The sequence below is a fragment of the Diplotaxodon limnothrissa genome, linkage group LG7 (genome assembly GCF_057381915.1).
Source record: "Diplotaxodon limnothrissa isolate DT_005_m linkage group LG7, D_limnothrissa_male_GT1.1, whole genome shotgun sequence".
Classification (NCBI taxonomy): domain Eukaryota; kingdom Metazoa; phylum Chordata; class Actinopteri; order Cichliformes; family Cichlidae; genus Diplotaxodon; species Diplotaxodon limnothrissa.
The window spans coordinates 32,955,806-32,976,523 of record NC_140602.1 but is presented as its reverse complement, the minus strand read 5'-3'; the positions used below and the strand labels follow the sequence as shown (position 1 = coordinate 32,976,523).

The 20,718-nt window shown below is 40.7% G+C and overlaps 1 protein-coding gene across 1 annotated transcript; it reads left to right on the top strand.

Moving 5' to 3' along the window:
* Positions 1 to 373: 373 nt before the first annotated feature.
* LOC146628611 (kelch domain-containing protein 1) lies at positions 374 to 17,564 on the top strand. Its single transcript, XM_085357943.1, has 18 exons — positions 374 to 435; positions 2,162 to 2,234; positions 2,346 to 2,388; positions 3,243 to 3,321; positions 4,643 to 4,731; positions 5,016 to 5,162; positions 5,291 to 5,342; positions 6,245 to 6,345; positions 6,711 to 6,796; positions 11,438 to 11,519; positions 11,609 to 11,694; positions 11,795 to 11,882; positions 14,941 to 14,989; positions 15,152 to 15,242; positions 15,380 to 15,480; positions 15,651 to 15,735; positions 16,990 to 17,094; positions 17,460 to 17,564. The coding sequence occupies exons 1-18, from the start codon at positions 374 to 376 to the stop codon at positions 17,562 to 17,564; spliced, it is 1,524 nt and encodes a 507-aa protein (XP_085214069.1).
* The last annotated feature ends 3,154 nt before the right edge of the window (positions 17,565 to 20,718 follow it).

The window sequence follows — 20,718 nt, the reverse complement described above, 5'->3', positions numbered from 1 at the left end:
ATTTGTTTTGAGTAAGGATATATTATGTGCACACCTGGAAGAATTTTGTATAGAGAATATGAGTATGAAATATCAGACTGTATTAACAATGACAATCCTCATAATATGTTTTCGAAAACGAGTAAAAACTTCGGCTGCGTTATTTCACTTTTTAGGGCTTATGAGCAAAAATTGGTGTGATGCTCTTTAACAACACATTGGTACCTGTGCCTTTATTAGCAGCTGTTACTTGTTCTTACAGATTCAGTAACTTTCAGTTAGAAAAATTACATATTTTCATGATTGAAAAACAAACTATGTGCTTGTTACAGCTGTTACCCCAATAAAGCAAAACTGTGTGTGAGACAGAGACGGAGACACCGTAGGTGTGAAGATGGCATTGGCCAGCGGTCACTGGTTGGAGAAGGAGATAAAAGGAAAAGCCCCAAGTCCTAGGTGAGTGCGCCAACCTAAATAATATAAAGGTGGTGCTCTGATGCAGTATATACCACAAATAAACAGGTAACAATCACTCTTGAAAGATTAGTGTATAAATGCTAACATATGATAATATATTGTAGGAGTAGTATATTGTGACATTGTTATAGTGAAGATTGTTTTACACGATACGATCAGGTCAGTAGACCATTAAAGTAATGAAATAAACTGAGTTTAATCACGTTAAAACCTTAAACCTGCAACTCCTCTGGTAGCAAAAGTAAGTTTGGTTGGATAGAAGTTTATGGGAAGCCCCCAGTTCCATTGCTGCATGTCTTTTAAATAGTTTAGTGACTTTATTGGCTTGTTGAAGTGTTCCAGGTTCCTTGGTCAGCTTGGTTGTCCTGAGGTTTCTCGACATGGACAGATGGAGACCCAACAACCGAGTCATTCCTGTTGGAATTCGAGAACATGCCTAATTGGTGCATTGAAATTCACATTCTCTGTGGGGGAAACCACAAAACAGGCTTGTCACCGTCTGATGACAAAATTTATGTCAACTCATGGATGTTGAAAGTATAATTTAGGCATTAGGGTACTTCAGTGGATATCAGTGGATGATGTCACTCATGGCTACGTCAGTTTATATACCATAAGTCCAGTCCAGTGATTTTAGATGGCGTGGGCCGCAAGAGGTCATTTTTTCAATTTGTAATTTAATTTTTATCACCATAAAAACAGAAATATTACATAACACAAACTTAAAAGATTTAAAAATGAAACATTACCACAAATTTTACATTATTCTTGATTTCTGGCTTATTTTGGCTCCTGATCTCTTTACTATAGCTCATTAGTGTAAGAGCTAAAATGCAGCACTATTGGCCAAAGTAAAGCTGTTGATAAAGAATCTGCCTCAAACCAAACATCAGAAGATCAAAAGGAATCAATGACAACATGAAGCAGAAAATATGTCTTCTTATGCTAATGTGAATAAAGACTTTGGTGGGCTATAGAAGATTTTTTACATTTCAAAATGAGCTTGTAATAAGTAAAAGTCTTAAGTTTAGGAATGCCCAACTTAATGCTGTGCCAACATTTTCATCCACCTCATCATAATTCATTCTTGTAATAATTGTGCTCAAAATGGACTCAGTGAGCAGACTCAAACAGCTATTGGCAGTTTTTTGTAGCTTATTACAGTTGGCAATGGTTATTGATGACTGCCAGTGGGACTGAGAGAGAGAGACTTTATAACAACAATGTGCAGACGAGCTCTGCTGGAAATGAGTTGCATTAACTGTAGTTCCAAAAGAGAAGGAATATGACTGTGAGTATTCTGAGTCTGGACCTTTGCCTTACATATCTCAGAGGTGGTTTTGGGGCTAAGAGGAGCATCAGCTCAACAGGGGGAAATTCAGACACTCTGGGAATGAACAGCGGGCAGGCAAGTTTGCTGAGGTCTTTCCCTTACAGGTTAATCGGCATTGCTGGGAGTGTCTACAGTCCACGGGCAGGTGAGTCTCCAAACAGAAATGTTTCCAGGAAAGGGTCCAAAAAGGTAACTAGGAGAGAGACAGAGACAATGGGTAAGATGACATTAAAGACTAAGGTTCAAAGGCGGCCTAAAGTTCATCATATTGGTAAAAAACAACCTGGTGAAGAACTGCTGCACACATAATACTAAGCTCAGTGAAGATGATGTCTGACCCGCTTCTATTTCTGTGTTTCTTTAAATCCACAGACACGGCCATGCTTTAGCCGTGGCTGGAGACGTTGCCTTTCTTTTCGGAGGTGCCTGCAGCATCAGTCAAGAGGTGAGACCACTGTTTACTTTTCTTTTTTATTCAGTCACAGTGAAACATGAGTGAAGCATGGAGCCTGGGTGGTCTGTGCTTCTGCTAATCAGTCTTTTCTGGTTGATTCAGGAGGGCAGTGTTGTTTACTTCAGTGACTTCTACATGCTAACAGGTACAACATGCAGCTGTAGTCCTGATGTGCTTTTTCTCGCATGCATTTTTGGAGGTTTGGACTTCTGCAAGTGGTATTGAGCAAAGTTTTAGGATGTTAATAATGCTGAATTTAAAACCCATTTACTGAACTCAATTTTAAGTTCACACACAGCCCAGTTCAATTAAAAAGCCACGACAAAAAAAAATCTTCTTCTTTAAATTGTACCATGATGATTAAAAACAGGAAAACAACCTAAAAAGCACCATAAGCTTTAGAAAACTGGGAGTAAAAAAAGCTACAATAAATAAATAAAAAGAAAGAAAGTTATTATATTTTTCCAGTGGTTTGGAATAATTATCGCATCTGATTAAAATTATCAGTATGTCCATTTACAGTGGCAAGGTCAGTTTTATTTACGCTATATAAAATATCATGAATACCAAAATAAAAGCCTCGCAGGGTTTTTTCTAAATACTTTTTGGCAAAAGCAAATTTATTTCTAATGTGTTTAAAACAGAAGATTAAAAACATACAAAGTGGTTTAGCTTTACAACGAAACAGCAAAATAAAACGTTACAAAGAAGTAAAACACAAGTTAACATACACACACGCACAGCCACACACAGACACCGAGTGTAGATTTGTGAGAACTAAAAGGCTTCAAGTCTATTTTTGAATGTATGCACAGATGTAACTGACCTCGGGTCGTCAGCAGGCAGCTCGTTCCAAAGAAACATGACCACAGTAACTGAAAGCACCCTCACAGGTCACAGCACGTTTTTATGACCTCTTAACTTACTAACTGGTTTTAAATGACATTATCAGATCAGTTATTTTGGCCTTTGCATTTGATGTTTTGGTGTTGTTTGTAGTGACTCCTGAAGATGTGACCTGGGAGGAGATTCCTCAGAGCGGCGACGTTCCCTCGGCCAGAGAAGGGCACACTCTGTGGTAAAATACAGCACTGACTCTGAACTCTAATTATTGATAGTTTAAAACATTTTGAAATCAGTCAGTGTCAGAAAGAAATAGACATTTTTTTTAATAACGTTACATAAATTCTTTTCACATTTAGCATATTCTCCATTGAATCGAGACAGATAACAATAAATGAGGTGACTATCTTCAGAATTCAAAGCAATCAAGTGGACTTTGTGTGTCCTTCTCCTGCACACTTGCTCTGAACACCACCCAAAACCAAAGAGTTTCTAGTGGTGAGATGCCTTTTCTCCTGCTGTGTGCTATAGTTAGAAAAAAAGGTGTCATGGTTTTGGGTCTTCGACCCAGTTTTTATTTGTTATGTTCTAGCCCTATATTGGTGTTTCTTGAGCTCAGTCTTCCCTAGTCTCATCCCTGTGTTTCTCAGCCTTCCCAGTCATGTACCCATGTCTGTTTTCTCCCCAGTCGCTCTGTCAAGCCCATGTATCTTAGTCTCGATCTCATTCTTTCTACTTCTTGTTTATTTTAATAGTCTTATGTTTCATGTGTATTATGCTCAATTTTGCTTTCGTTGTCTTGTCAGTCAGATTAGTGTCAGCTGTGTTCCCACCTGTGGCCTGTTCCCTCGTTATCCTCCTTGTGCATATGTTGTCTGTGCTTCCCTATTGATTGGTCAATAAGATCTAGAGGAGGTGGAGTTCCTGATAAGGTTTCTCCGGCTGGACTTGAAGAAGGCTCATTAATGGTTGCACAGGATCTCTCACCTGGTTCACGTTTGGTTACTTGAGTTAGTTGTTGATTGTTAGCTTCGGTCTCCATCGCTTTCCATGTATTATGTAAATCTGCCTCCAAGCCCTTTGGTGCTCTATCTGCACACATAGACATGTCATGGTGGCAACTGGAACCAGCAACTGGTTTTCCAAGACAAGCTTTATTGTCAAAAACAAACTCCATCTTATGATGAAGCCTCCATCGTAATTTATTCATTTGTGTTTCTCTTGAATTATATTCAAAGCTCAAGGAACTCTCCTGTAAAAAGACAGTTTTTTAAGTTCAGTGATAGCACAATGACTGTAATGTTCCCCTATCCGTGTGCATGTTTTCTTCTCACTGAGCTTCTCCCACCATTATAAAAGCCCAAGACAGACAGACTAATGTGATCTGTCTTGGGCCAGGACACTCACATTAGGCTATGTTATAATAAATAGTTCTGTTGAATATTCAAGGTTACAAATGTTGAGCAAAATAGTCATAATTACAGTTGTAGCTCTTGCAATGCTGCAACACACTGATGCATTTTTACTGTAAACACCATGTTTTGTTTCCTTCTCAGTGTTGTGAAAGGAAGGCTGTATCTGTTTGGAGGAGCGTCCAGTCCTGAAGCCACTGAGTGTCTCCCAGGAGTCTACAGCTTTGATATAGGTGAGGATGTACAGCAGCTAGAAGAAACAATGAACTAGTTTAGTTTGATTTGTGTTGTGTGTGGGTCATATAAAACATGACCAAAGTTTCAAATAGTGAGGTTAGGGTCTGCACAAGTAATGACTGAGCCAAAAAGTCAGACACTTTTTTTTTCTACTCTTGGCTTTGTATGATGTCATAGAGTGTGTATATACCTAAATGGGCTTCTCAGGTACAGAAGTCGCACGCAGAATGGGCCCCCCATAGTGACGCCCATACTTCATTAGGTTTCCATGTCCTGACAGTGACTCTGACCTGGGAGTGCTTAGCGGTTGGGGGTGTGGCCCTCAGAGCTCTAAGACACTGCTCTGCTGCTGGTGGCGAAAACATCTACGTGTACGGAGGTGCTGTGGAGGGGAATCCAACTGATGACCTCATGGTGTTCAACACAGGTTACAAAAAAAAACAAAAAACTTATGCAGCTTTCAGCTTCCTTCTTCTTCTTCTTCTTAATAAAAACAAATCACCCTATTTATGTTTTTACAGTTTAGATTCTGATGTCCTTTCTGCTCTGTTTCAGTGTCTCTCACCTGGACACCGGTCAAAACGAGTGGATCTCTGCCTCCTGCCCTGTGAGACTTCTTCTCTGACACACTGTCACCAAAAACTGTAGTTCAAGCTTCACAATCATGACTCAGTGACGGAATTTAGCATCAGATGTCATGATTTGGAGACACAAAGACAGCATTCAGAAACAAAAAGCAAGCTGTTTATTTAGCTAATAAAAAGCCAACACGTAAATTTAAAGCTGAGGCAAAATAACAAAATCCAAACACCTCAGAGAAATGTGAGAGGAAAGCTACATGTACAGGGCTCAGCTGAAAGATTTACAAACACAGGAACACAGCGAGGGGTACCGTGGGCAGAGGAAACAGCTGGGTGACAAGAAACAGGTGGAACTGAACAAGGATAACGAGAGAGAAGCAATGCAGTGTTATGAAAAAGCATTTCCCAGTTTTTAAGTTTAAGTTTTTTTGCATATTTCTCACACTTAGATGTTTCAGATTGTGAAACTAATTTTAATATTATAAAAAGATAACCTGACTAAATACAGATAGGTTTGCATAGCTTTCATCCTTTAATAGATGAAATCATCATTTAAAATCTCAGCTATCTTTGTACAATATGAAAAATTTGTTGGCTGAACATGTAAGTGTGACAAATATGAAAAAAAAAAAAGAAATCAAGAAGGGGGCAAATACTTTTTATGTTAAAAGCAGAGCACAAAAGAGATGGATTTACCAAAATAAAACAGGAAGTGACTAACTGAACACTGAGATAAACCGTTACCACACTCAGGAGCAGGAACATGATAATAAAAATGTCGAATCTAAATAATACTTTAGGCCCCAAAACTTCAAGGTCCAGGACCACGACTATCAGATTTTTATAAAAACAATGACAATTCTATTTTGGCAGCATACTAATCTATGAAACCCAAAGAATCTGACAGATGTCCTTTTTCTGTGTGTAGATGGGGTCAGAGTTGTGCTCTGGTTGGAGATCAGGTGTTCATGTTTGGAGGTTATGGAGCAGGAGGAGAGTTCTGTAAAGACCTCTATGTTCTCAATACAGGTAAGAGCCAAGCTGAGGCATTTTCCAGTTAGTTTTACATAGCACATAATAATTACACTTGGTGGGAGATGGAGATGATCATAGAGATCGACTAAATATTAGTGCAGCTTTGAATTACTCGCTTTAAAATGACCAGATAGATTTATTTATGCAACTTTATTTCTTGCACACGATCAAACAAAAAGTTTCTATTTACACAAATGTCAGAGATTTAAACAGTGTATGTTGAACTGCATCAGAAATCACAGGTGTATCTAGAAAAGATCATTCATGCTTATATATACAGCAAATATACAAATTAAGTCAAACACATAACTCTTATGACTTCATCTGACCTTTGACCTTTATGTCCTTTGGGTTTTAAGAGAACCTGCAGTGGCAGAAAATGGAGGTGAAAGGAGAATCACCTGCAGCCTGCAGCGGACAAACACTGACTGCACACCATGATAAAGTACACACACACACACACACACACACACACACACACACACACACACACACACACACACTGAAATGAACTATATGAATGTACTAGTAGCAGTAGCAGAGGTGCTGGAAAGAAAAAAAACACTATTATATATTTTACTTATTATTGAATTGGTGTGATTATAATTCATTTGTTTCTACCTATGCCATGCTTTGGAGAACCAGCTGTACTAAAGTTAATATTACCATAATATTAATATTTTTATCCATCCAACCATCCATTTTTCTGCAGTTTATCTAGGCAACAGTCTGAAATACCCAGGCCTTCCTTTCTCTGGCTGCTTGGGCCTTAATATTAAAAGAAAAAAACAACACATAAAAAATATAGTGTTAGAGAGGTGGGAAGAGTAAAGGGTAAGGTCTTATAGGGAGTTGTGAGGCTGGACAGTAAGGAAGTAGAAAGGGACTTGTTAGTGATTGACTACTAAGAAGTCAAGCTGGAAAGGATGTGCAACGTGGCAGAGTGATTAATGGCAGAGATGGAAATGAACTAACAAGTAAAAAGACTGTGTTGAGAAGATGGAAGGAGTACTTTCAGGATCTCATGAATGTAGGATACAGTGGGGCAAAAAAGTATTTAGTTAGCCACCGATTGTGCAAGTTCCCCCACTTAAAATGATGACAGAGGTCAGTAATTTGCACCAGAGGTACACTTCAACTGTGAGAGACAGAATGTGAAAAAAAAATCCATGAATCCACATGGTAGGATTTGTAAAGAATTTATTCGTAAATTAGGGTGGAAAATAAGTATTTGGTCACCTCAAACAAGGAAAATCTCTGGCTCTCACAGACCTGTAACGTCTTCTGTAAGAAGCTTTTCTGTCCCCCACTCGTTACCTGTATGAATGGCACCTGTTTGAACTCATCATCTGTATAAAAGACACCTGTCCACAGCCTCAAACAGTCAGACTCCAAACTCCGCCATGGCCAAGACCAAAGAGCTTTCGAAGGACACCAGGAAAAGTATTGTAGACCTGCACCAGACTGGGAAGAGTGAATCTACAATAGGCAAGCAGCTTGGTGTGAAAGAATCAACTGTGGGAGCAATCATCAGAAAATGGAAGACATACAAGACCACTGATAATCTCCCTCGATCTGGGGCTCCACGCAAGATCTCATCCCGTGGGGTCAAAATGATCATGAGAACGGTGAGCAAAGATCCCAGAACCACACGGGGGGACCTGGTGAATGACCTGCAGAGAGCTGGGACCAAAGTAACAAAGGTCACCATCAGTAACACACTACAACGGCAGGGAATCAAATCCCGCAGTGCCAGACGTGTTCCGCTGCTGAAGCCAGTGCATGTCCAGGCCCGTCTGAAGTTTGCCAGAGAGCACATGGATGATACAGCAGAGGATTGGGAGAATGTCATGTGGTCAGATGAAACCAAAGTAGAACTTTTTGGTATAAACTCAACTCGTCGTGTTTGGAGGAAGAAGAATACTGAGTTGCATCCCAAGAACACCATACCTACTGTGAAGCATGGGGGTGGAAACATCATGCTATGGGGCTGTTTTTCTGCCAAGGGGACAGGACGACTGATCCGTGTTAAGGACAGAATGAATGGGGCCATGTATCGTGAGATTTTGAGCCAAAACCTCCTTCCATCAGTGAGAACTTTGAAGATGAAACGAGGCTGGGTCTTCCAACATGACAATGATCCAAAACACACCGCCCGGGCAACAAAGGAGTGGCTCCGTAAGAAGCATTTGAAAGTCCTGGAGTGGCCTAGCCAGTCTCCAGACCTCAACCCCATAGAAAATCTGTGGCGGGAGTTGAAAGTCCGTGTTGCTCGGCGACAGCCCCAAAACATCACTGCTCTCGAGAAGATCTGCATGGAGGAATGGGCCAAAATACCAGCTACTGTGTGTGCAAACCTGGTAAAGACCTATAGTAAACGTTTGACCTCTGTTATTGTAACATAACCTTTGTTGGCAAAGTATTGAGTTGTATTTTTGTTATTGACCAAATACTTATTTTCCACCCTGATTTACGAATAAATTCTTTACAAATCCTACCATGTGGATTCATGGATTTTTTTTTTCACATTCTGTCTCTCACAGTTGAAGTGTACCTCTGGTGCAAATTACTGACCTCTGTCATCATTTTAGGTGGGGGAACTTGCACAATCGGTGGCTGACTAAATACTTTTTTGCCCCACTGTACATGAGAGAGCTGGACAGTTGCCACCTCTCTCAAGTGGAAGGGAGGGCAGCTGTGGAAAGGTACTTGGTCCAGTTGACATATCTGTGGAGGTATGGAGATGTCCAGGAGAAAAGACAGTGGACTTTTAAACAGAATACTTAATATAACCTTGGAAAATGAGGATGCCTGAGGACTGGAGAAGTATACTGCTACTGATTTTTAAGAACAAGTCTGGTATAGAGAAGGTGTAACAGTGAAGCTGCAAGGAGCAGAAATAGTGACGGTAGATGAGGATGGAGTCATCCTTCTAAAGCAACAGACAGTGCAGTGAATTTGTGCCCATTATAGAAGCAAGAAATGCAACAAATTTTTAGAATCAGAATCAGAAACTTTATTGTCATTGTCATGAGAACAACGAAATTAAGAATGGTCCCCGATCATTGCATCATCCCTAGCAATATCAAAATATAAATAAAACAATAAAATTCAATAAATAAAATAGATAGAATACTTAAAATACTAATAAGATATAACAGTAAAACATTCACATACATTCCCACACACATGCTTCAGACCGTGCATAGATTAACACAAGAGTGGCGTGATGGACATTTTTTTGTAGTATTCAGATGTGTTATTGCAGTTGGATAACAGCTGTGTTTGAGTCTATTAGTCCTTGCTCTGATTGCCCTGTACCGTCTGCCTGAGGGCAACAGTTCGAACAGGGAGTGGCCAGGATGTGAGGTGTCTTTTATGATGTTTTGGGCCTTTTTAAAACAGTGGGCGTTGTGTAGAACTTCCAGTGTGGGGAGAGGGCAGCCAGTGATCTTTTGGGCGGTGTTAATGATCCCTTGGAGTGCTTTCCTCTGAGCCCCTGTGCAGCTAGTGTACCAGATGCATATGCAGTAAGTTAGAACACTCTCAATGGTGGCTCTGTAGAAGGACACCAGCAGTCTCTGTGTGATGTTATTCCTCCTGAGAATTCTCAGGAAGTACAGTCTCTGTTGGGCCTTTTTCAGCAGCTCGGAGGTGTTCACACTCCAGGAAAGGTTCTCCTCTATATTGACTCCCAGGAAGCGGAAGCTTGCCACCCTTTCTACACAGTCCCCATTTATGAATAGTGGTTGGATCTCTGCCTTTTTCCTTCTGAAGTCTATTATGAGTTCTTTGGTTTTTGAAGTGTTGAGGAGGAGGTTATTGGCCTTACACCATGACGTCAGCTGCTCCACCTCGTCTCTGTACGTAGACTCGTCTCCCTTGGAAATGAGCCCCACCACTGTGGTGTCATCTGCAAATTTCACAAAGATGTTGCTGTGGTGGCGAGGAGTGCAGTCGTGTGTGTAGAGAGAGTAGAGCAGTGGACTGAGCACACAGCCCTGGGGTGAGCCAGTGCTGAGACTCAGGGCTGAGGATGTGTGATGGCCAACTCTGACTCTCTGTCTACGGCCCGAGAGGAAGCTATTGATCCACATGCAGGTGCTGTATGGAAGCCCCAGGTCTTGTAGCTTGGCCACCAGTTTGTGTGGAAGGATGGTGTTAAAAGCTGAGCAGTAATCCACGAAGAGCATCCGCACATAGCTACCATGCTCTTCCAGGTGAGTTAATGCAGCATGGAGTGCTGTGGCTACAGCGTCTTCCGTGGATCGGTTTGCTCTGTAGGCAAACTGGTGTGGATCCAGGCTGCGGGGCAGGGCTGCTGTGATGTGTCTGCGGACCAGCTTCTCAAAGCATTTCATTACCACTGGGGTGAGTGCCACCGGTCTGTAGTCATTCAGGCCGGTGATGTGGGGCTTCTTAGGCAAGGGGACTATGGTGGAGGACTTCAGGCAGAGTGGGACAGTCGCCTGTGCGAGGGATTTAACTTTATTCAGTTTGCATGTGTGCATATAATTACATTAGAGGACCTCCGTTTTCATGCTCACAGCAATATATAATAGTCCCTTTAGGTTCTGGATCAGCCATGGTTAAATATTTTTTATCATCCATCCACCCTGACCTGACTGTATGCCTCCATGAGCTCACCGTCCTTCTTTTTTCCCCCTGTCATAATTATTCTGACCACTAGAGGGTGTTGCCACAAAGTCTTTATTTTTCTTTATTGTTATTTATAGTGAATCTTTTCTCAGTGTTTTTAAAAACACTGAAATAAAGTAGCTTTATTTAGCTACTGAAAACTGATACTTGCTATATGCGAGCCTCTATAGCCGCTATATCCTTAAAGCTGTATAAAAATAACAGTATAAAAACAAGTAGGATATTATTTTTTAAATCACAAGAAAAATGGACAAAACAAAATAAACAAAAAAGCTGTTAAGACAGAAATATACAATTATCAAAATATATTATTTGTAAAGCAAAATAACTGTAGCTTTAAATAACAGTCACGTTGACTCCTGAATACAATGTTTTGTTTTTGTATTTATTTTTTGTTGTTTATTACTTTTGGAAAAATCTCATGTAGGACATCTACCTGTTTGGTGGCAAAAGCACCAATGAGGATGGCACAGTGACGTCGTCCAGTGAAATCCACAAGCTCAGTATTGGTGGGTTGGATGCTGCAGAGAAGTTAAAACTGACTCGTGTAATTCTGAAGAGTTAAAGTGTGTAAATACTTCACACTGTGTGTCTGCAGCGAAGACGAAGTGGAAGGTCCCGCTCTACGTCGGGATTCCTCCAACACGTCGGCATGGACACACCGCCTTCATCCTTCACAGCCATGTCAGCAAAAATAAAATATATTATTATCGAGGTTTTTTTTTATTATTACTGTGATGTGATGTGAAATAAAGTGTTCTTTTTGTGCCTACTTGATTGGCAGCTGTATGTGTTTGGAGGGAAGAACGAAGAGCAGAATTTCAATGACCTAAAGGTGATGAAGCTCATTAACCCATCAGAGAGGCAACCAGGTACGTTATAGTGTATTACAGTTTTTTCTGATTGCTTAAGCACATTTTTGGTAACTATTGGCTATTTTTGCAAAACTCTACACACAAATAAGAAAACCTGTCACCCAATTATCAAAACATTGTAGTTCTCTTGCAAAAGCGAACACATCTAGATTAACTCTTCACACCTTCGTAAAAATGGTGTTTTCGTATCAAACAGTACACACAAGCCATCATCTACCAAGCACACAATGCGCCAACTGCACACTGATGGTATGAATACAAAACACATCTCAATTTGAGGTCACACTTTTGTCATAGTGTCATGTAAACATACAAGGATCCAAACTTCAAGTATTGGTGTTTATTCACACTCATCAAAACCAAGACAAAGTCAGAACACAAAATAGGAATTCCACAAATAAAAAAAAAAGGAAAAAAAAAAAAAAAGACAATCAGCCTACATCATGTCGTCTTTCTGGGTCCGGCCACAAAATTTCGTCCACATCGCATGCGATATCCTCCAGTCCAAGGCACCGGGGAAAATATCTCCTTGAATGCCATATCCAGGCCTGACATGATGCCTGGTCAATATCTCCACATGCCTCCTCCATTGCCTGTAAAAGGGCTACCTGTTGATGAGGATGACGGTCGTACACTTTCCAGCGCCAGGCAGAGAAGAACTCCTCGATGGGATTCAAGAATGGAGAGTATGGAGGGAGGTTGAGTGCCATGAAGGATGGGTGGTCTGTAAACCAGTTGCGGACCAAAGCAGCCCTATGGAAACTAACATTGTCCCATATGATGACATATCGGGTCATAGCTGCACACATGGTTATGTTACCACCACGTTGTCCTGGGACATTGATGATGGCACGGTGTCCAGTAATGTTCCTGCCACGTCTCCTGGTTTTACTGAGGTTAAAACCGGCCTCATCTACAAAAAGTAGCTCATGTCCCATTGCATCTGCTTCTAGTTCCATCACTCTCTGGACAAGACAAAACAAATGCAACACATCAGGCCCATGCACAGCACTACAGTATGCACTTCCAAGAACCAATGACACTAGCTTACCTGCACATAGTCATATCGCAGTTGCTTTACACGTTCTGTGTTTCTGTTGAAAGGAACTTTGCTTCATTCTTATTCTGTGGCGCGCAAGTACACGACTTAGTGCAGAAATGCTTGCACTGTGTATATTTTGAAAGATGGTGTCATTATCAATTATGCGCTGCTGTATTTCGCGCAGTCTTATTACATTATTGGCAATCACCATGTTCACTATATGGGTCTCTTGCTCTGGAGCGAACATTCTGCCTCTGCCCTCAACATCTGGACGTCTAGCAATTCTGTAAAGTAACAATTTTCAGTATTTTTCCCCTCCTCGTCCTCTTCTTGCTCCTCCTTGTCCTCTTCCTCTAACATCCTCTAACCCTCTTGCTTCTTCACCTCCACGTCCTCTTCCTCCAACTTCTTCACCTCCACGTCCTCTTCCTCCAACTTCTTCACCTCCACGTCCTCTTCCTCCAACTTCTTCACCTCCACGTCCACCCCCTCTCCCTCCTCTGATTCTCACTCTTCTCACTCTTACTGCTCCTTCCATTGTACTCCACATAGACAGCTTACCTGTGGCCTGTTTATAGTACTTAGGCTGATTGCAAAGTGGACTAATTATCTAAAACTGTTTTCACATGTGAAAGTGTGCCAGACAGTTGGCAAAATAGTGTTAATGATAGCCATACATGTGTATAATTTTGCTAGGAGTGTGTTGGAAATTTGGTAATTGAGTGTAAGCAGTGTTTAAAGTTCTGCAAAAAGAGTGTTGTGCAGTGAATTGTGCCTACAGTTTTGCAAAGTGTGTGTTACAAAATTGCAAACTGAGTGCAAAGCAGTGTTTGTGCTTTTAGTTTTGCAAACTCAGTGAGTGGTTTTGCTATAAGCATTAATACTTTTAGGAATTGTGCTATAGGAATCACAGTTAGGGTTAAAGCCATCAGAAAAAACTGTAAAGGCAAACATATTTGGCTCTTGTTAAAGAGCACAGGAGCTGCAGTGGCAAAGCTGTCCACAGGATGGTGCTAGAGGAGAGGTCAATGGTCATTTAAATAGGCACAACAGGAATGGATTCTGTTTTTACACACTTTCTTGTGCACTGCAGTACTTTTAAATTTTAAGTTGATAAATTTAAAATCAAAAGTACTGCTTTTTTTTTTAAACATCACATCAAACTCATTCCAGAAAGACAAAGAAAGAAAAGTTTTTCAATTTCACACATCCCCCACAACCACAGTATGTCATCTTCTACATTAAATGCAGCTTTTGGGACTAAAGTCACAGTAGCTGTTTCTTTAGATTCTTTTCAAGCCATTTTTTAAACACAGGAATTAACAATGAGTAGTTATAATAAAATGTAAAAAAAAAAAAAAGTCTTTGTGCTCTCTGAGTTCTTTAAAAGCCATCTGGTTACCTCTCCATAGTGGAGGCAATTCAACCTTGCTTCAGTCAAGGAGTGCTGCTAAAATTGTTTCTTGATCTCGCTGACCAAGTAACTCCTTATTTACTGAGTTTGGACAGGTGTTCCTAACAAAGTGTCCTAGTGGTTACAAACTTCCTCCACTTTACAAATACTAACATCCTTGTGTTTCTGAGAACACTCAGAGCTTCAGACATGGTTTTTCTGAACTGTTTGCTACTCATTTAAATTAGCACAGATGGACTCCAAGTTAGAGATACATATCGAGGATATTTAAAACAGACAAGATGCACTGCTCACAGTTTGGAGCCACAGCAAAAGGCTGGATTATTTTTTTTAAATGGAAGATTTTAGTTTTTCATTTAATACACTGAAATACAAGTTTTCAATCATGAAGTCTTAATGATTAATGAAACTGCCAATTAAAATTAAGCATACAACAAAGAAGAGCGCGCATAAACTGAGGGGAATCTATTTTATTATCATTATGTGAGTTTAATAGCTCTCATTACATTTACATCATTTACAGCACTGCACTTGCTCCATGAGAACTCACAGATGAACTTTGTGTCAGACTGAAAAACAAAAAACTTCTGTCTCCACAGTGATGAAGGAGATTCTGTCAGAGTTTGGTCTCCAGGGTATCAGCCACAGGTCAGCAGCTGCTGTCTGTGTGTGCACACCGGCTCTCTTTAATGTGTGTGCGTGTGTGTGTGTGTGTGTGTGTGTGCCATTTGAGCCTCTTGTCATGCTCTGTTTGAGTCTCATATCTCGGTTTTAACTCACTGGTTTCATTCTGGTTTTGACCGTTAACAGCTTCACTCCCACAAAAGTTCCCAACGTCCGCTACGAGCTGAGCGAGGCAGCTCCATCCGTCCAGCAGAAGAACACGATGGTGAATCCACAGGTGTCAACATAATACACTCGCCTTCATTCATTCTTTTTAAATGGTGGTAAAAAGTCATGCAGATTCAGAGGGTTGGAAGACCAGGGTGAAACTCTGGTTACTATGCAACGCAGATAAAATTGCATTTCCTGCTGCAGGTGTTTGTCCACAGAGACTTCAGCGCAGTGCGTGATCAGGCAATGACAATGACCCAAACAGCATTCACACTGCTGGACCAGGAGTTCCACAAACTAGATCGGTACATGCACATCTTCATTTACACATTTAACTACAACTCAAAGGGCAAGAACATGCATGAGGTGACCCACTGTAGGAGCTCATCAGGCTAAAGGTTTAACTGCCTCACCTCTAAACATCGTATTTCCTGTGCTCATCCTGAATGGCTGAATGTGTTTTTTTTTCTTTCAGAGAGAAGTCAGAGCTGACTAAAGCTGCAGCTGCTCTGCAAAGAGAGAAAGATGCTCATGAAGCACATAGACAACAACAACAACAGGTTCAACAGCCTTCTAACATCCACCAAGTCAACAGTGAAGTCCCCGGGGGCTGGGGCAGGTTTAGGCTGCATGCTACATGAGTATAGTTTCAGAAACCTTGTAGATATATAGTCTTTACAGTTATTCTGTACTCCTGGTATAAGGATGGTGCTATTAATGTGTAAAAGCTCCAGATAAAGGGGTCAATGTGAATGTAATCTAAGCTGAAACTGGTAACTAACTATTATTTACAAAGAATATTTACAGAAACTTGGGATACACAAGACAAGGGTGCAGATTATAAAATCAAAAAAGAGGAAAAACAATACTGTTTAAAATATACAGCAGATTATTTAAACGGATAAATACAAGAAGGGCAATAAAATCGAGTAAACTCCGGAAAGAATGAGATGGAAAAGAGGTCAGTGACTCTGCTGACCTGCCTCTCTCTTTAGATTTACATGTACAGGCTTCAGGCCTCAAACCTGAACCTTTCACCTCTCATCCTCCTTGAATGGAGTGACCTCATGCTGCTGCCGAGCCAAATTATGGATCCGCTGCTTTGATCTGCTTGTGCAGAAATGTTACGAAAACGACCCAAGAAGGCGAGGTCATCGTATGTGCAGTTTGGCATCAAGCTCTAAAGCAACAAGAGGGCAGGAAGTGAACACAGGACCACTAGTGACTCCTGTTTTAGTCCTGTGAATCCTGAGTGGACCACCTGTGATTGGTGTATTGTAAGTTTCTGCTTGTGATCCCAAAATGCTGGAACAGTATTTGAGGACTAAATTTAAGCTGCTCAGACCCAAAAGTTAAAACACCTTTCAAAGTTTAACAGTAAAAACTGGAAATGAATTTAAAAACAAATCAGGAACTTTATCCTGGTTCTTGTTACATTAAGTTCATTTAATCCTAATCTAACCCATTAACCTCTTACACACTCTAACCCATTAATCTAATCTACCATGAATCCATTACATTTTTATCTGATCACTAACATAATTCAATGCATGAGAGGAAGTCAGTAAATGTAGTGCAATCCCGTATGATCTCGTTATTTAAACCTAATCACATGTTAATCAGTGATATATTGTTTCTAATATTTTTTGTAAGATGTTTTAATCTGTTTTATGATTTATTTTACTTAATAGAGCAATTTTATTGTGCAATTCTGCTTTCGTCTGCCATGTTCATATTTCAGGTGTTTAGACCCAGGATATACTTTATTTACACAAGTGTGTGTGTGTGTGTGTGTGTGTGTGTGTGTGTGTCAGGAGCTGCAGGAGATGCTGGACAGACATCGCTCTCAGAATGAAGCTTGGCTTCGAGCGAGAGCTGAGGAGAATGACCGAGAGAGGAGGGAGCTCTGCAGACTCAGAGTCAGTAAAACAAGCAAACACACTAACACACATGCACACTCTGCTTCACTAACATATTTTTGCATTTCATGCATGTAAACAGGAAACAAGACAGTCATTAAACAAATAAAATAAGTTTTCTAACTTCCTGGTTTACGTCCACACTGTGCTGCACATCACAGCTTCACTGTTTCCAGCGCTGGCTTTGGGAAACGATCAGAATGTGAAATCACTGATGTTATTTTCAGTTTAAGGTGTCTTTATGACAGCTTAGCAGACAAAAATCCATGGTAAACTGTTGTACATGCAGTCCTGTTCATCAGTTAGTCATTATTTGAGATACGTGGGAGTGTTAAATTTGATGTGTGTGATGTGTCTCTCCTCAGGAGGAGGTGTTACAGGAGCAGGAGAGACTGAAGGAGGAGCAGAGCAACATCCAGAAACGCAGCGAACACCTCCTCTCCATCATGCAGCAGTTCAAAGGAATGTGAGATAGATGGATAGATTGATGGAAAGAGAGAAATAAACAATTTTTACGATCATAAGTCGAAAATTTGTGTCATCATCTACAATTTTGTATTCGGTATCTAAAACTTTTAACTTACTAACTCAAAACGTCTAAGAAAATAATTAAACATTTTGAATGGCAACCCCCCCCCCCAGCAACATAAACAGCCTTCCATAAGAATAAAAAAAATGGCCTCACTTGCAGCAGCGTCTGATGGTTAGTCCCAGTGTTTATTAGCCTGATGTGTGGATGGATGCAACCATGATGTTTCTGATATTTTGAAGCCTTGACTCTAAATTTATGGTCACTGACATTTTCATTTTTTTTTCTTAAGTTTTGGTTAGTTTTTGTTTCTTTGGAGCCAGAGGTAATCATACTTAGACAAGAGGGTCGAGTGCTGCATTATTAGAAAAATACAGTTTTCTTAGCAAGCTACACCCATAACTGCCCACACAGATACCTGCTGAGTAGTGCTAAATGACAGACTGATGAAAAAGTAGAATTGCACTGACTCTGGAGCATGAAATTCTCAGATGGTCTGTCCCTCACAGAAAGCCATTTTTTTTTCTGTCAGATAATCTGACTAAAGATCTCCAAAAGGCATCTGTGAAGGTTCTCAGTCATCCAGGTCATCGTAGTCTAAGGAGCTTGGAAAGAAAAGCGTCTGGACTTCTTTCGGTTGCTTGAAGACGTTTCACCTCATCCGAGAAGCTTCTTCAGTTCTAAGGTCAAATGGTGGAGAGTCCCAGATTTAAACCCAGTGGGAGTATCCCCCCACAGAGGGACAAAAGGACCCCTGATGATCCTCTACCTAATCACGAGCCAAGGTGTGAAACTGGGTGTGGGTCCCAATTAGCTAGGGTTTCGGGTGAGCTCATTGTGAAACCTAGCCCCACCTTATCATGCGAATTCCTGAGGTCAGATGGCCCAGGATGTGAGTGGGCGTTAAGGCGTCTGGGAAGGGATCTCAAAACTGGATTATAGATGGCAGACAGTTGGTGTTGTAACCACTGCCTCTGTTCAAAGATGGTCGCTCACAGTGGACATAGATGGCTTCTTTCACTCCTCTTTCAAACCATCTGTCCTCTCTGTCCAAAATGTGAACATTGGCATCTTCGAAAGAGTGTCCTTTATCCTTAAGATGCAGATGGACTGCTGAGTCTTGTCCTGTGGAGGTGGCTCTTCTATGTTGTGCCATGCGCTTGTGAAGTGGCTGTTTGGTCTCTCCAATGTAGAGGTATGGACATTCCTCGCTACACTGTACAGCATACACCACATTGTTAAGTTTGTGTACACACAAACTTAACAATGTTGAAGTCCAGACGCTTTTCTTTCCAAGCTCCTTAGATATCCAAAATTCACAAATGCCATGAAATACTTGAGCTATTGAGTTCCAGTGACTCTATTTAGACAAAGGGAGAACTTAAGAGGCCAGAACTGTTTTGTAAACATGTTTATTTCTGCTGTAAAGCTGAATATTTTAACTCTATGGAGATTGACTCACTTTTGGTTCCTCTGGTGGACACTGGAGGAACTGCAGCTCACACTTGTTTTCTTGTTTTATTTGTTTGCTACGGTGGCCCCTAGAGACAAAGCACGTACAAACTCCAAAACACTTGCAAACTCCAAAACACTTGCAAATTCCAAAACACTTGCAAACTAAAAAACACATGCAAACTCCAAAACACATGCAAACTCCAAAACACTTGCAAACTAAAAAACACATGCAAACTCCAAAACACATGCAAAATCCAAAACACTTGCAAACTAAAAAACACATGCAAATTCCAAAACACGTACAAATTCCAAAACACTTGCAAAATCCAAAACACGTACAAATTCCAAAACACTTGCAAAATCCAAAACACGTACAAATTCCAAAACACTTGCAAACTCAAAAGCAGTGTTGAGCTTTTGTTACCTAGTAACTACACAAGCCAGGAAGTACCAATGACCGGATTTGGGGTTTGCAGCCTTAAAGGCCGCATTTTAAGGCCGATTACGTCACAGCGACAAGAGAAGGCTTTCCCAATTCAAAGGCTGCTCGAAATGCGGCCCTCAAATGTGTCCATAATTTCCCTGAATTTTAAGGATGGGTCGGTGTAGCCTTCATGGCCCAACATATCCCAGACTTCATAGTGCGGTGGTGGTGTGGATAATTTTGCCGAAAAAAAACGGTGGAAGCGGAGCGGAGGAAGTGTAAACTTTCAGAAGTAAGTACTGAATATTATGTCACTTATTTATGCGCAAATATTTTTTTAATGAAGAACATTAAACCATTATTGTTGGCCACATGTCGGGAAAGTTATGTGACATTAGTCATGTCTGTACTTTCAGAATTAACTTGGTTTTAAAGCCTTTACTTTAAAAAAATATATATAGTCGACCTTAATCTTACAGAGATTGTGATGATTTTGTGGATAATTAAAGTCAGTCATATATCCACAAACACAACAAGCTGAAAGTCAGTGATGCTGCTCGGTTTGCAGTCCTGAATATCACAGCACAAGGAAGATTCACTGCACTGTTAATGTTAGCTATGTTATATTGCTGCCTCTGTTCGGTGGTGTCGAGCCAAACGGACTTTAACGTGTGTTTGAACGAGCTGACGGTTCACTCGTTAAGCTGAAAGAAAGATGCTTTAATCACAGGAGTCACACATGTGTGTCCACTGTACCATCTGGGAACTCCTCTTGTTTCGTAATAACACAAACACTAAATCCTCCTTCTTTTTAGTATTTATTTATTTATTGTCATTGTCAAGAACAATGAAATTCTTTTGTGCTGTTTTGTAGCAGTGTATACACCTGAGACTTTAACCTGTCTGTCTGTCCTGCACTCTCTCTCTGTTTCTTTCTCTCTGATTGTGTAATAAAAATATGAACATGTGTTTATAAGTCACACTTGTGTTTGAATCCTGCAGCTTATCACACATTTGATTTCCATGTGTGACAACTGCAAGTGTCCAGAGTGAGGACAGACTGAGGGACCCACTGCTGCACATCATCTGTGAGGCTTTGCACCCCTGATGATCCACCAGGACAAACTCAACAGTGTGTGAGGAAGAGGAGGAGGAAGAGCCAGCAGCAGCTGACAGATGGAGAGAATAGACAGACTGTTCCCTGTTTGTGAAGGAC